At 43.8% G+C, this 14,126-nt stretch overlaps 1 protein-coding gene across 1 annotated transcript in view; it reads right to left on the reverse strand.

Moving 5' to 3' along the window:
- The window catches only part of wwc3 (WWC family member 3), a 111,454-nt gene that overhangs the window by 53,305 nt on the left and 44,023 nt on the right, over positions 1–14,126 (reverse strand). The window contains exon 2 of the mRNA XM_042334542.1: positions 12,873–12,982. Within this exon, the coding sequence (XP_042190476.1) occupies positions 12,873–12,982 (110 nt within the window). The remainder of the gene's footprint in view (positions 1–12,872; positions 12,983–14,126) is intronic.

Raw genomic sequence — 14,126 nt, forward strand, 5'->3', positions numbered from 1 at the left:
CTTGGGCAAGTTTCCTTACTCCACACAGAGCCTAATAATAATCCCTCCAAAAAAAAATAATAAAATTGGTTATTTTCAATCCATGACTGTTTGCTGTGCGCAATTGGCTGCGTGGTTCGCCCACAAATATACAGTGAAATTAATTCTACAGTATATTCTGTGAAGCGCTTTGGGACGTCTAGAAGACGTGAAAAGCGCTATATCAAATGCAAGGATTATTATTATTAATAGAGATGCTGTTTCCCACGCAAGACATCAATTATGCTGCAGTTTTCCCATTCAAGCACTTTTTAACCCTCTTATGTCCTCAATAGACCTTTGAGTCGTCTGATCATGGTTTCACTTAAGTGAGAGTCGACTGGACTTGACCTTAAATAATAATAATCCTTGCATTTGATATAGCGCTTTTCACATCTTCTGGACGTCCCAAAGCGCTTCACAGAATATACTGTAAAGTGAATTGACTGTATATTTATGGGCGAACGCGGCAGCCAATTGCGCACAGCAGTGTCCGACAAACAATCGTAGATTGAAAATGACCAATTTATTATTGTTTTTTGTTTTGGAGGGATTATTATTAGGCGTGTGGAGTAAGGAAACTTGCCCAAGGTTTCGCCCTGTCTGGAAATGAACTCAGGTCTCTCCCTTGCAAAGCGAGTACTCTAACCACTGAGCTACAGGACTCCACGGAAGCACTGGACTCAGCCGGATTACTTAATGCAGTGTCGTTGCATACCACTGACATATTTGTTGGACCACAAGTGGAGCCACAGTTTGTTGAAACATGGTATGTTGATGTGGAGATAACTGGCACAGTGAAAACAAGAAAGAATGCACTGCGATTAAAAAAGGGGGCTTTACACTCAACATGGGCGTCAATCCCTCCCTTCCAAGTGTAAATAAAGATTCCACAGCTTTCTCAGCCGACACCAAAACAAAAAGATACTAGTTTTTTCAAACTGTCCTCAAAGACTCTTGCACAAGTCAACAACAACTCGGATTTATATAACACCCTCCATGCCGGACGGCGTCTCAGTCAAGTAAGTGCAGCTAAAAGTATCGATCTCTTCTGCTATGGCATTAAACCACCACTGCAGCGTACATGGTGAATGCTCAACTACAACGATTCCCAAACGTTTTTGTGCTGCGCTGCTGCTTCGGACATCAATGTCCCATGTATGCCACCATCCTACCAGAACATGCCATGTTCATCTCAAGAGGTATCGGCCTGTCTCCTCCTTGTTTTCTTGTCCCCCGATTGGTAAGCAACCAATATTTGAAGCGGAGAGAACAGGATGAATCAGTGTTCCAGGGAGAGAGTGTATATTCCATTAATAATAATTATCCATGCATAAGGTATAGCGCTTTATCATGTTAGTGAGACGTCTCAAAGCGCTTTCACAGAATATACTGTGAAGTGACCCTTGCAAACACGGGGAAATTTACACATGTTGGTGGAAAGCAAACCTGCTCCCTCGACCCCATCCCTTTCCTTAAATCCCAGTTCCACCTCCTTGCCCCACTACTCATCGATATCATTAACAGTCATCTGCTTTCCCCCCTCAAAACAGCCACTATCACCCCCATCTTGAAAAAACCTTCCCTCAACCCATCACAGCTATCCAGCTGCCGGCCCATCTCAAATCTCCCCTTCCTATCCAAGGTCCTTGAGAGAGCCGTTGCCTCTCAGCTTCGCTCTTTCCTCTCCTCTCACTCCCTCCATGAACCCCTGTGTAAAGCCCACAGCACAGAAACTGCTCTGGTCAAGGTCACAAATGACATTCTGACCATGTGTGATCAGGGCTCCCTCTGCCTCCTCATCCTCCACCGCCTCTCCTCCCACCTCAACCTTCAAGGTTCTGTCCTTGACTGGTTCAGGTCCTATCTTTCACACCGCCTCCACTTCGTCGCGAAAAACGGTTTCTCATCCAGCCCCCGCACTGCCTCATGTGGTGTTCCTCAGGGCTCTGTGCTCGCTCCCCTCCTCTTCACCCTCTACATGCTCCCTCTTGGTGACGTCATCCACAGACATGGGGTAAATTTTCACATGTATGCGGATGACACTCTCTGCCTCCACCCTGAACTCCAGGACTGCTGAGGTCCTGACCGACTGTCTCACCGACATCCAAGTCCTGGATGAGGGCCAATTTTCTCCAACTCAATGTCAGCAAGTCAGAGGCCCTCCTGATTGGCTCGCGCCAGCGCCTCCGCACCTCAGTCGCTGGCAGCATCAGCCTCCACGGCTGCACACTCAACCTCACTAAGCCAGTCAGGAACCTGGGTATCTTGTTTGACCCTGAACTGTCCTTTCTCCCCCACATCCACGCCATGACCGGCACTGCCTACCACCAACTCTGCAACATTGCCAGACTCCGCCACTGCCTCACCCCTCAGGCTGCCAAAACCCTCACCCATGCATTCGTCACCTCAAGGCTTGATTACGGGAAGTCCCTCCTCATCGGCCTTCTGAACGCTTCTCTTCACAAGCTGCAGATCATCCAAAGCTCTGCAACTCATGTACTCTCACGCACCAGGCTCCGTGACCCCATCACTCCCACCCTCGCCCGACTCCACTGGCTCCCCATCCCCCAGAGGATCGAGTTCAAGATCCTTGTCCTCACCTTTAAGGCCATCCATGGCCTTGCCCCCTCCTACCTCTCTGACCTGCTGACTCCCTACCAACCTGCCCGCTCCCTCCATTCATCAGGCTCCATGTCTCCCGCCCGACCCGCCCTACCATCAGTGGCCGGGCTTTCAGCCTCTCTGCCCCCACACTCTGGAACTCCATCCCACGGTCCCCTCGCCTCGCTTCCTCCCACGCATCCTTGAAGGCTGGTTTCAAGACCCTTCTCTTCGACCGTGCCTTTGGTTTCCCTCCCACCTCTCTGCCTTCCCTCACTTCTACACCACCCCTCCCTCATGCTCGGGCCCGACAGCTTTGGGATGACCTCCCGACGTGAAAGGCGCTCTATAAATGTAATTTTGTTGTTGTTGTTGTATGAAACCCTCAATCCGTTTTTACTCTTAAGCATGGTGATGGGTTTCTGTGTCTGTCAGCACCTAAATGAGCAAATCAAAAACTATTTACAGTGCACAACAAACTAGTTGTTGAAAAAACATTTTTGAAAAAGGTTTATTCATGCGGGAATTTTTTTTAGTCACCCAGGTATGTGACACACGTGGAAACCCATCATCATACTTAAGAGTATCCAAACCAAATCTGAGAATTCCATGCATCCCACTTCCACATGAAAATTCCTGAGATAGATTGTTGGAATTTGTGTGCATACTTGTGAACTGAAGAGATGTGGGAACATATCTCTTTGGTTCACAAATATGCGGTAGTCTGGCATTATACGATTACATTGCGATTCTAGGGTGAAAATTGCAAGATGCGATATGATTATCACATTGTTGATAATTGCGGTCAAAGTCAATCAAGAATTATTGGCTGCAGACGCAATCTCCGCCCACCCTTACTTCGCCACGATTGTTGAGCCTGAAGCCAGCCAGTGGATTGGAGGATAACAAAAAAATTTATATAGCATTTATGTAGTGCCTTCATGTGGTGTAGCATCTTGGAACACTGCACAATGATATAGTATTACACTAAGCCAAGGAGAAAGGAGAGGTGACCCTAGGCATGGTCAAAGAGGAAAGTCTTCAGGTGTGATCTGAAGACGGACAAAGAGAGGCAATGTGGCAGGATTGAGGCAGGGAGTTCCAGAGGTTTGGGGTCTAATGGGTGAAGAAACAGCTGGTGATAGTAGAGCAGAGGGGTTGAGGGATGCATAGAAGCTCTGAACCGGCTGAGTGAAGGGCACGAGTAGAGGAATGGTGGGTGAGCAGGTTGGAGAGATAGGGCATGAAGTGATTTGAGGTAACTGTGAGGATCTTGAAATCAATTGTTTTTGTGACGGGAAACCAATGGAGCATGGTAAGGACTGGGATGGTGGGGCGTGGAGTTTGGTACGGGTGAGGATACAGGCAGCAGAGATTTTAATCAATTGGGAGTTTGTGAATAGTGGAGCTGGGGAGACCGGTGAGGAGGGCTTTGGAAAAAAATTAAAGTGGGAGGGGACGAAAATGTATATGAGGGTTTCAGCAGTTTGGGTGTGAGATATGGCACAAGACTGTGCTGGGTATCTCTTCTGTTACTGTTGGGCATAAGTACCAAACCCAAAACAAATTAAGTTCTTTATTGAGAAAATAAAACTCCTGCAACAAAAATTCACTTTCCCGAAATGCCCCGACATTGCTGACAACAAGCTGAATGGAAGCCAATGTAAATTTAGTACACAGAGTTCCACACTCCTGTTGGGGAGGAAATATGTAAAAGAAATAGAAAAGGAATCATAAAGAGCAAATCCTTCTGGTATCTAAATCTGCATCACACTGAACTACAGGAAACTTGCTCCAACGAAATCTCCAGCCGTCGGCATGATGCCCATCTGGTTACTGGCAGGATCGAACATTTCCGAATTCTGTTCTGAATACCACGTTCTTGAACGCATTGTGACTTTGATGTACAAGATGCAATGTGACTTTGCTTTTCCGTGATGTTTTGACAAATAGGTCAACACAAGGTTTTCTGGATTCCATATGTAAGTAAGTTTTTGTAATTCTTTTTAAAACGCAAAGTTACAAAGGAAACTGCAACAAACATTTTGCTGAACAACAAGCCTAACTACTGGCTGGGAAAAACACAAACAATCTCACCCTAAATAGTGAAAGCTATGCTCCAATGAAATATGCATTTATCTCTCCTTATCACATCATCTTACTAGTTGCAGAATTGGGCAAAGGAATTTCATGAGCTTAGGACTCTTTATAAACAGGATGTTCATTTTAAGTAAAGCCTATTTTAACTCATAAGTGGCTAAAACACCTTTACCAATACTGTCTAATACAGTAGAGTGTCAAAAATAATAAATACAATTTACCTACCCATTGCACGTATTTAAAGGATGATATGGCACAGAAGCAGGCCTTTCGGCCCAATTAGTCTTAAGCCAGTGTTTATATTCCACATGAGTTTCCATCCCACATATCCCCCATCCTATACCTCTCTATTCCTTCCTCCCGCATGTAAGCATCATGTTTCCTCTTAAATACATTGATGCTTTTTTGCTTCAATCACAACTTCCAGAAGTGAGTTCCACATTCTCACTTCTGCATGAAGATGTTCCTCCAAAGCTCCCTTTCAGATCTGCTACAGGGTATCTATCTTACATTTGTGTCTCCTCACTTTGGACTCATCAACAAGTAGACACAGGTTCATATCTACCTTATCAAATCCTTTCATAATTTTAATCACCTGTATAAGGTCCTGGGCTTATTTTGATCCAGTTTAGACAAGCATGCTTTTAGTATGGAATATCTGCTGTTGTCACAAATTTAAAATGTAAACCAAACACCAAAAATCTGTGTTTCAGAACAAAAGTCAACTTTTCAAGTTATCGTCTGACTGCTGTGATGTGTCATTAGCTATTAAAGTTTTCATGGCTGTTGTGGGGCATTGCACTGCACAAATTGGCTGCCATGTTTGCCTACAAAGATACAGTCACTACACTTTACAACAAAATCCTTTGAGATATCTCAATATACAAGATGTTAATAGTGTTTAATCTCAGTTTGAAATATGTCTGAGATGTTGGGTGGAAAGTGTTCAAGTAATAGGATATCATGGCAAGTCTTTCCATAAATCACTGTATTGGAACCCTATAATTCTATTATTTTTTGTTGGTCAGCCAAGTATCTGACATATGCGGAAACCCATTGCCATACTTAAGATTATCCAAACCAAAGAGAGTTGCATGCATCCTACCTAAACATGGAAATTCCCATGTATTGGAATGGAATGCTCACTCTCTTTCTGGAGTGATTCATCCTGTTTACCTAATCCCGGGAAAATATTAGGCACAGGTTGTAAGAGCTAGGTCTCGGGGACCAAAAAGAATGTGTTGGGGGTACTGCTGGAGTTTAACCATCTAAAACAACAACAACTTGCATTTATATAGCGCCCTCCACGCCGGGTGGCGTCCCAGAGCTCTTAGACTGCATAGTCTGCATAAAACTGCAGTTTTGCATTGAAAGCATTGTCTGGCAAGCTTTCCAACTGCTTTTCCAGCTAGGAAGACCCTACTCATTAGGGCTTTAGCTTGCAGAGTTAACAGGAGCTGAGTGGGGTGACTCCCTGTCGCCAGTGACTTGTCAGTCCCTCCAAGTCCTGCCATTGAGCCATGCTGGTTGTGATGTCTCCAGCAGTGCCCTGACTTAGGGACCTAGTCTACCACAGAGGGTTGACTCGATTCTGACATTCCATTGCTAAGCATGCCACCTTGGAGCCTGTTCAGTTCTAAGGAGACACTTCTTAACCCTCCCAGGAGGATTGTCATTTGACATCCAACAAGGGAGGGTTTGAGCCCTCACTAGATGGATGGCAGGTATTAGAAACGTCTGCGAGCTTATTGGTGAGCAATACAGCTCGGAAAAAAATGTGTGAGAGCATTGCCACTTCCTGCTCACAGCTTGGACACATGTCCACACAACATACATCAGACCCGGCACTGCAACCATAAAACACGCAATACATCTGTTAGGAGCAGGACTCATCTATTCTACTCATTGAGCCTTTCTGCCATTGTTTAGATCCTGTCAAGATTTTATAATCCTATTTCCTCATCTTTTTTTCTAAATTCCTTAATGTCCTTACTTCCCAAGTATCTCCTTATCGCACTATTAAATATTCATTTGATTTGCACACAGTAATTCTCACAAGCAGCCATGAAGAGAAGTGTACATGTTTGTTCCGTGCAGGCTCCAGAGATATGAGGCTTAAAATGTGATGCAGTTTCAGAGCATTCCTTGCGCTATATAAGGAACACGCAATAACTACTAGCAGATGGAACTCCCTTCTCTCAGCATACCCCATGCTTTTGTATTTTAAAATTGCTCAATTTTTAAACAAATTTACCTTCTTAGCATTAGGCTGACTTTCAATTAATTTATTTTGTTTAATATACATTTTCTGGCCTTGATCAACCGACAGAAGGAAAGGACCGTACTCTCCCCACCCAGAAATAGAGCTTAAGCAATCCCAAAGCCTCGGACTGGCCTAAATCTGAGGATACTTTTAACACTTATTTCTGTTGAGCAGAGAAAATACAGAGTTTTCTACTCATCAGATATCCATTAAACACAAGATATCCAATAAATGTTGCCCTGCAAGAAATAAGACCAAGCAATACAAGAAAAATCGTGTCTGAAAAGATGAATTGCAAAAGGCTGATTCCAGATACCTGGAGCGGGGAGCGCCACCTGATGGGAGCTATCAACCATTCCTCATGTAGCACAAGGAATGCTCCAAAACTACCACATATTTGCTGCATAGATATATGAACCTCTGATTACAAGAACAATTTACATTTATATGATGCCTTTCACAATGGTAGGGCAAGGGCATCTCAAAGCATTTCGCACAACTGACTGGGAATCTGAGCCTGGTGGGATGGAAAGCTGAGTAAGGGAGGGAGGGAGGGAGAAAGCACAGTCAAAGAGATAAGACTTAAGGCAGGTTTTGAAGATGGAGAGAGACAGAAAAGGCAAAGTAATTAAATTTTAATGGCCTGAAGAAGGAGAACCCATGACTGCACTGCAGGGAATAGTTAATAGGAGAAGAAAAAAAACTGTCAGTATCTAAACCAATTTCAGTCTTAGAACTTCCCACTAACTGTTCCAACTCCTAGGATCTGTGGAACCCGAACTGGTGACTTTGCGACCGGTTTGAACAAGCCCCGGGAACCAAGGTCAACCACCAGAAAAGCGAGGTGATGTATTTTGAAGACTGGAAAGAACATAGTCTCATACCTTGAAGCGGTGAAGCCAGACTACATCAAAGTCCTCGGCATCTAGTTCGGGGCTGCCGGGGCATGTCAAAAAAGTTGGGACGAGTGTCTAGGTATAGTGAGGAAGAAACTGGTGATGTGGTGCCAGCGCTCTCTGTCCATCTCCGGGAAAAATCTGGTAATGAAGTGTGAGGTCCTCTCGGTGTTACTGTACGTGGTCCAGGTCTGGCCTTAGACCATGAACAACCCCACTGCATCACCAGAAAGGTCTTCCAACTGATCTGGGCGTCCAAGATGGATCGTGTCCGCAGAGACACGATGCACAAAACCCCAGAAAAGAGGGGGAGAAAAAGGGGTCCCTAACATAGCCCTGATCCTCATGGCCACCTTTGCATGTAGCTGCCAGAGGCTGTGCCTGGAGGCCCGCTACGCTGGTAACAAATGCCACTATGTGCTGGGTTTCTACCTGTACCTGGTACTAAGGAGAGTGGGTCTGGCAGAACTTCCATGAAACATTCCACATGGTTGGAGCGTGCCGAACCACCTATCCTATATTGAGAAATTCCTGAAGAACACCATCCCAGATCCCTGCGCAATTATCGAGAGGTCTGCGTGGCAGGTAGTCGAAACAGTTAGAAAGGGGAAGAGGGCAGACCCAATCAGGAGGTACCCTATGGCAACAGCCAGCTACGTCCGATAAAACACCTCGTCACCGGCCCTGACCAACAACCATCAGGACATGGCCCGACTGGTGATAAAAGGGGCCCTCCCGTTCAGGGCCTTCATGCAGAGTCAAGGTTTGGGCCAGTCATCACGTTGCCCTCAGGCCGGCTGCAGAGGCCAGGAGACGGTGCACCACCTCTTCCTGGTGTGTTGTTTCGCAAAGGCGGCTTGGAAAAAGATGAAATGGATTCTTTCACTGTTCATCCCTGGGAATCCTCTGTCACGGCACTCGGTGCTGTACGGCCTGTTCCCGGGCACTCACAGCGAAACCCACATCGAGTGTGCCTGGGAGATCATAAACTCGGTAAAGGAGGTCCTCCCGAAACCAGGTGGTGTTCTGGCAGAACGGGGCACTGTGAGGGCCTGCCTCAGGCTCGTGCACGCTAGGATCAGGGATTATATACTGAGGGACAAGCTGAAGTTCGGCTCGACCACAGCAAAGGCAAGATGGGGCCTGGCAGAGGCTACTCCGATACAACCCGTTTGGGGCGCACCCACTGGGTAGCCCACGAGCGAACCCAAAACTGACTGATGTAAGGATACAGAAGGACGCTCGAGATGTAACCAAAGAGCATCCAAAAATGTACATACGGTAAACATGTGCGCGTACGGTGAGCATCGGGGCACCTTCCGAAAGCGGCAAATGTGCGGGCGCTTACATGGGTGTGGTGTACACACGTGTGACATCTGACTGTGTTAAATGGAGTGTCCCCAAAAAAAGTGTGCAGAACCTATATGTGGTGAAGGAATGTACCGTAAACAACGGAATGTGTTTTGTATTAGAAGAAAAGGTAAAAAATTGTATTAGAAGATGTTGTGTTTTGTTTCGGATTTCTGTTGTAATAAATATTGTATTTATAAATAAATATATTTTCAGGAAAAAAGCCCGAATTGTTGACTATGCAATGTTTGGTCGTAAGCACAGACATGTGAGCACCACATGAGCACTGACCTTACACTCGCAATTCCTTATCTGATCACCTCGCAAAATCCCGGAATTTACACGAACCGTCAGAATTTATGGTAAAAACAAGTTCGTTCAATTCAAGTTGTTTACTTCAGTTACTGAATGTTCTGGTTAGCTGTAAGGAGTTATTTCCAAGACAATCAACACCTTTACTCTGATACAACAGTGTTCAGCTATGTGTGATTGTGCAAAGAGTACAAACACTTAACCTTAACTTGACTGTGCTTCATTATCTATCTTTAAGATCCTCATATTCGTCTACAAATCCACTCATGCTCTGGCACCTCCCTACCTCTCCGATCTGCTTACTCCCCACTCCACCAACCACCGCTCATCCGGCACCAGCCTCCTGCTTGTCCCTTGTCCCCTCCACTCCATAATCAGGGGCCGTGCTTTCAAACACTACGTCCAAAAACTTTGGAACTCTTTCCCTCAAGCCCTCCACCTTGCCCCATCCTTCACCATTTTCAGATTACGCCTGAAGACTTTGCCATTTGAGCGTGCTTAGGGCAACCTCCCACTCACCCCAGCTCAATGTCAGAGCACTGTTAATGCTCCAAGATGCTACCCTATGTGAAGGGCACTATATAAAAATGCAAGTTGTTGTTGTATCTTAGCTAAGGTAGTGCTGTGGTGCTAAAGACAACCTCATTAACCCGTGATTCAGGGAGGAAAATAGGGAGTGGGCGTAAAAATCAGTCAAGTTTCCTACAGCTGGAAAGTACACATTTTGACATTAGTGAGTACACGATCAGGCTCAAATGTCACGTACTCCACAGTTAAACAAGAGTGCTCACATGCAAACCATCTGAACTCTCAAACCAAGAATGTCAACTTGGAAGAGATATGGGGTTCTATTGGCACCCACTAAAACCCTGAACCAAAAACGTTTCAGTGCCTTCAGGAGAGATAGGGCGAAAAGGGGAAAACATTTTTTAAAAAAGGCTTCAACCCTGACTGCGAGGCACAGAACACTTTTTTAAAATGCTGCTGAGGCTGAAATAACCCACAGTTCAACAGTAATGTACTCTACATGGTATTTAACACTGTGCCACGTTTAATCTGCTAATTTATTTTGGCTATTATCGCTGTCATTTGCAGTCACTGACAGGGGCACATTGTAACAAGGAGGCGAGGCTCGCTCAGCAGCATGGAGGAACGCAATAAAATACAGCAGTTATTTTACATTTTGAGCTCACAGTTTAGCTACCCTGGGAACCACTTTTGTTACCCCCTGCTGGGTAGGAGTACAAAGGTTGGGGCTTAGAAGTAGTTTCAAATAGAGTTTCTTACACCAGAAAATAAATGGTTCAATTCAGTATTTTAAGTAATTTTGTAATTCTGATTACAATGGTCCCATGGTTTTGAAGGGATTCAAAAAATGTTACAAGACCCATAGAAATACATCCTAATAAATAAAAACCTGTAACAATGAGTTTATGTAAAGGCTGTAGCACAAAATAATCTCTTGATACAATTCAGTTCAAACTACTTAAGGGCAAAAATGAACATTGAGGAGGGAAGAAAACATAGGGGCAAAAGGAGCATGAAAGTGTTGCAGGGGAAGCGGAGGGAAGAACAGACTAGGGAACAGGAGGGAAAAAAGAACTTAGGGTGGGGGAGGTAAGAGAAGGGAAGAATCTGAGGATTGGTTCATGCTCAGTTGCAACTGTCCAGAATCAGACCAATTAATAAAAAAAACTGTTCTATTTCAGCCAGGAGACCAAACATGCCTGACTGCCATAACACTGCACGTGCAAAAACCCTCAAGATGAAACCATTTTGGGTGTAGTTTTGGATGAGAAACAGCTTGAAAGCAAAAAAGTTAGTCATTGAAGACAACCTTTTCTTTCAGACCACCGCTTGACTGAGTAAAGATCTGAATGTTTCGATAAGAGGTCAGCAGCAAAACAAGATTCATAGTAAATCCCACAGTTTAATTCACTAACTGAAAGTGCCCATTAGTCCAGCTACCTTCAGTTCACAAATGTCACACTGTCGACCCAAAGTGAGGGCTTTTAAAATTTTATATATTGGTGATTACGGTACTGGATTGAAGAAGCAAGCCGTATTTAAATCAATAAAAATTCATTCAATATAGGTTTCAGGTGTTAGTGAGGAATTAATGATCATATATATATTATAATATATATATTATTGGAGAACTTGAAGAGGGGTAAAAATAGTCATTGCCCTTTGTTTCACCTGGTTATCCTTAATTTGTCCGAGTGACTTCCACTTGCAAAATTAAACTCACATCTTGACAAGGCAACTCCACCTCCAACATTTTGGAGTCATGGTTATCATAGAAGAGGTTTGAATGAAGAAAACCCTTTGGTCCATTTGATGTCAACCTGGCAGACTACTACCCTATTGTCTTCTCATTATAGCAACAAGCCATTTCTTAAATGAGTCCATCATTCTGGCCTCAATCATCCTTCTTGGTGATCTGTTCCAGTTGTTAATTTCCCCCTGGGCAAAGATACATTTCCTGCTTTCTGTCCTGAAATTCCCTTTTGCAATCCTGAACCTGTGTCCTCTTGTTCTGCTGCTAGTTCAGACCTGAAAGTATTGTTCTTGGTTTATATTCCTAATCACATTTACAATCTTATATGTTGTAAACTTCTGATAACTCGATCCTGGCTTAATTTAACACTTAAGTCATCATGCTGTCAACATTCCGCCACATTTACCTGTATTTATGTGGCCCTTTTCTCTTGGAGTGATAATAATAATAATAATAATAATAATAATAATAATAATAATAATCCTTGCATTTGATATAGCGCTTTTCACGTCGGGAGGACGTCCTAAAGCGCTTCACAGAACACACTGTAAAGTGAATTGACTGTATATTTGTGGGCGAACGCGGCAGCCAATTGCGCACAGCAATGTCCCACAAACAGTCGTAGATTGAAAATGACCAATTTATTATTGTTTTTGGTTTTGGAGGGATTATTATTAGGCTCTGTGTGGAGTAAGGAAACTTGCCCATGGTTTCGCCCTCTGCCTGGAATTGAACTCAGGTCTCTCGCTTGCAAAGCGAGTGCTCTAACCACTGAGCTACAGGACTCCACAGTGCCAGGATGCCATGCCATGAGCATATACAATCAAGGTATTTTTGTAAGAATAACAACTTGTGTATATATATATATATAGTGTCCTTCGTGTAGGTAACATCTGAAGGCTATACAGTGGCAGAGTTGGATACTGAAAAAGTTAGAAGAGGGAGATGGAAGTGACCACAAGTGCAGTCGAAGACCCATGCTGTCTCCTCTGATTCTACAGTTCCCCCAACTTGATGTCACCTGTAAATTGCATTGAGTTATACTTACGGTTGATATGGTCGATGTAGTACACTCCAACTTGGGGATCATAAACTATTTCCCAACCCAGTGGTAGTTCATCACCAACACAGTCAGCAAATGTCAATGGCTTGGTAATTCTGCAAAACAAAGGCATAAGAAAACCTGTGAAGTCATTGATAATTTAACCATCCGGTTAATTTAATAATAATAATAATCCTTGCATTTGGTATAGCACCTCATCACATCTTCGAGACGCCTCAAAGTACTTTACAGAATATACTGTAAAGTGATTTTTTTTAAGGGTTTATTACCCCCAGAAAATTGATCTGCCAATCAACTAACAACCAGGTTCCTACTTACTGTTAGGTAAACTGAGGTGTGTGGAGTAAAGAAACTTGTCTAATGTTTCGCCCTGCCCGGGAATTGAACCCAGGTCCTTTCGCTTGGTAGGTGCATGCTCTACCAATATGCTACATGACTCCAATTTAATACTTTGATACCATCATCTGAATGTAAAGTTACAACCAACACTTTCCAGATTGATACAGGATCTCAAAAAGACAAAAAATTCATTTTTTTTATTTATACCATTTTTGAATGATTTGGGATGGGTGATAGTTTAATACACTTAATTTGGGGGAATTGTCAGCAGCAGTCTTCAAACTGCTTAGCATTCATTGGTAAACTAAGTAACAGTGTGTCAAAACCCTGTCCTCTGTAAAAAGAAACAGTCAGACTCAAGTTGAACCACAGCAGGTACTTATATAGCTTCTTTGATGTACATTGAATGTGCCTTGAAGTGCTTCACAAAGACATGGGGGATCACCGTAACAAGCAGCAAAGGAGGAGGAATTTGAGTATTTTGACCAACCCAATGATAAGTTCAAAGAAATTAGTTTTAAAGAGGGTTTACAAGTCAGGAAGACAAAGTACAAGGCAAAGGGACTTTGGGAGAGAATTCCGGGGAGTTAGGGCATAGTGGTTGAAAGCTTAACTACTGATAATGGGATAGAGGAAGTGAGGAACAAGCAGCCTTCAATAACTGACCAGCTCTAATCGCATAACAACATGCCAGTCCACAACTGATTTACAAAATACTAGTCTCAGTATTATCAATGGAAGGGTATCATTTGGTCAAAAAGGTACTAATTTGTACTACCTATCAGCCTTTATCCCTACTCATAAGGCAATGTGACACTAGTTTTTTTTTGGTCAGATAGGAAAATCGGAAACTCATCATCATGCTTAAGAGTATCCAAACCAAAATGATTGCCATGCATC

This window comes from Callorhinchus milii, unplaced genomic scaffold (assembly GCF_018977255.1).
Source record: "Callorhinchus milii isolate IMCB2004 unplaced genomic scaffold, IMCB_Cmil_1.0 Scaffold4, whole genome shotgun sequence".
In the NCBI taxonomy this organism is placed as follows: Eukaryota; Metazoa; Chordata; class Chondrichthyes; order Chimaeriformes; family Callorhinchidae; genus Callorhinchus; species Callorhinchus milii.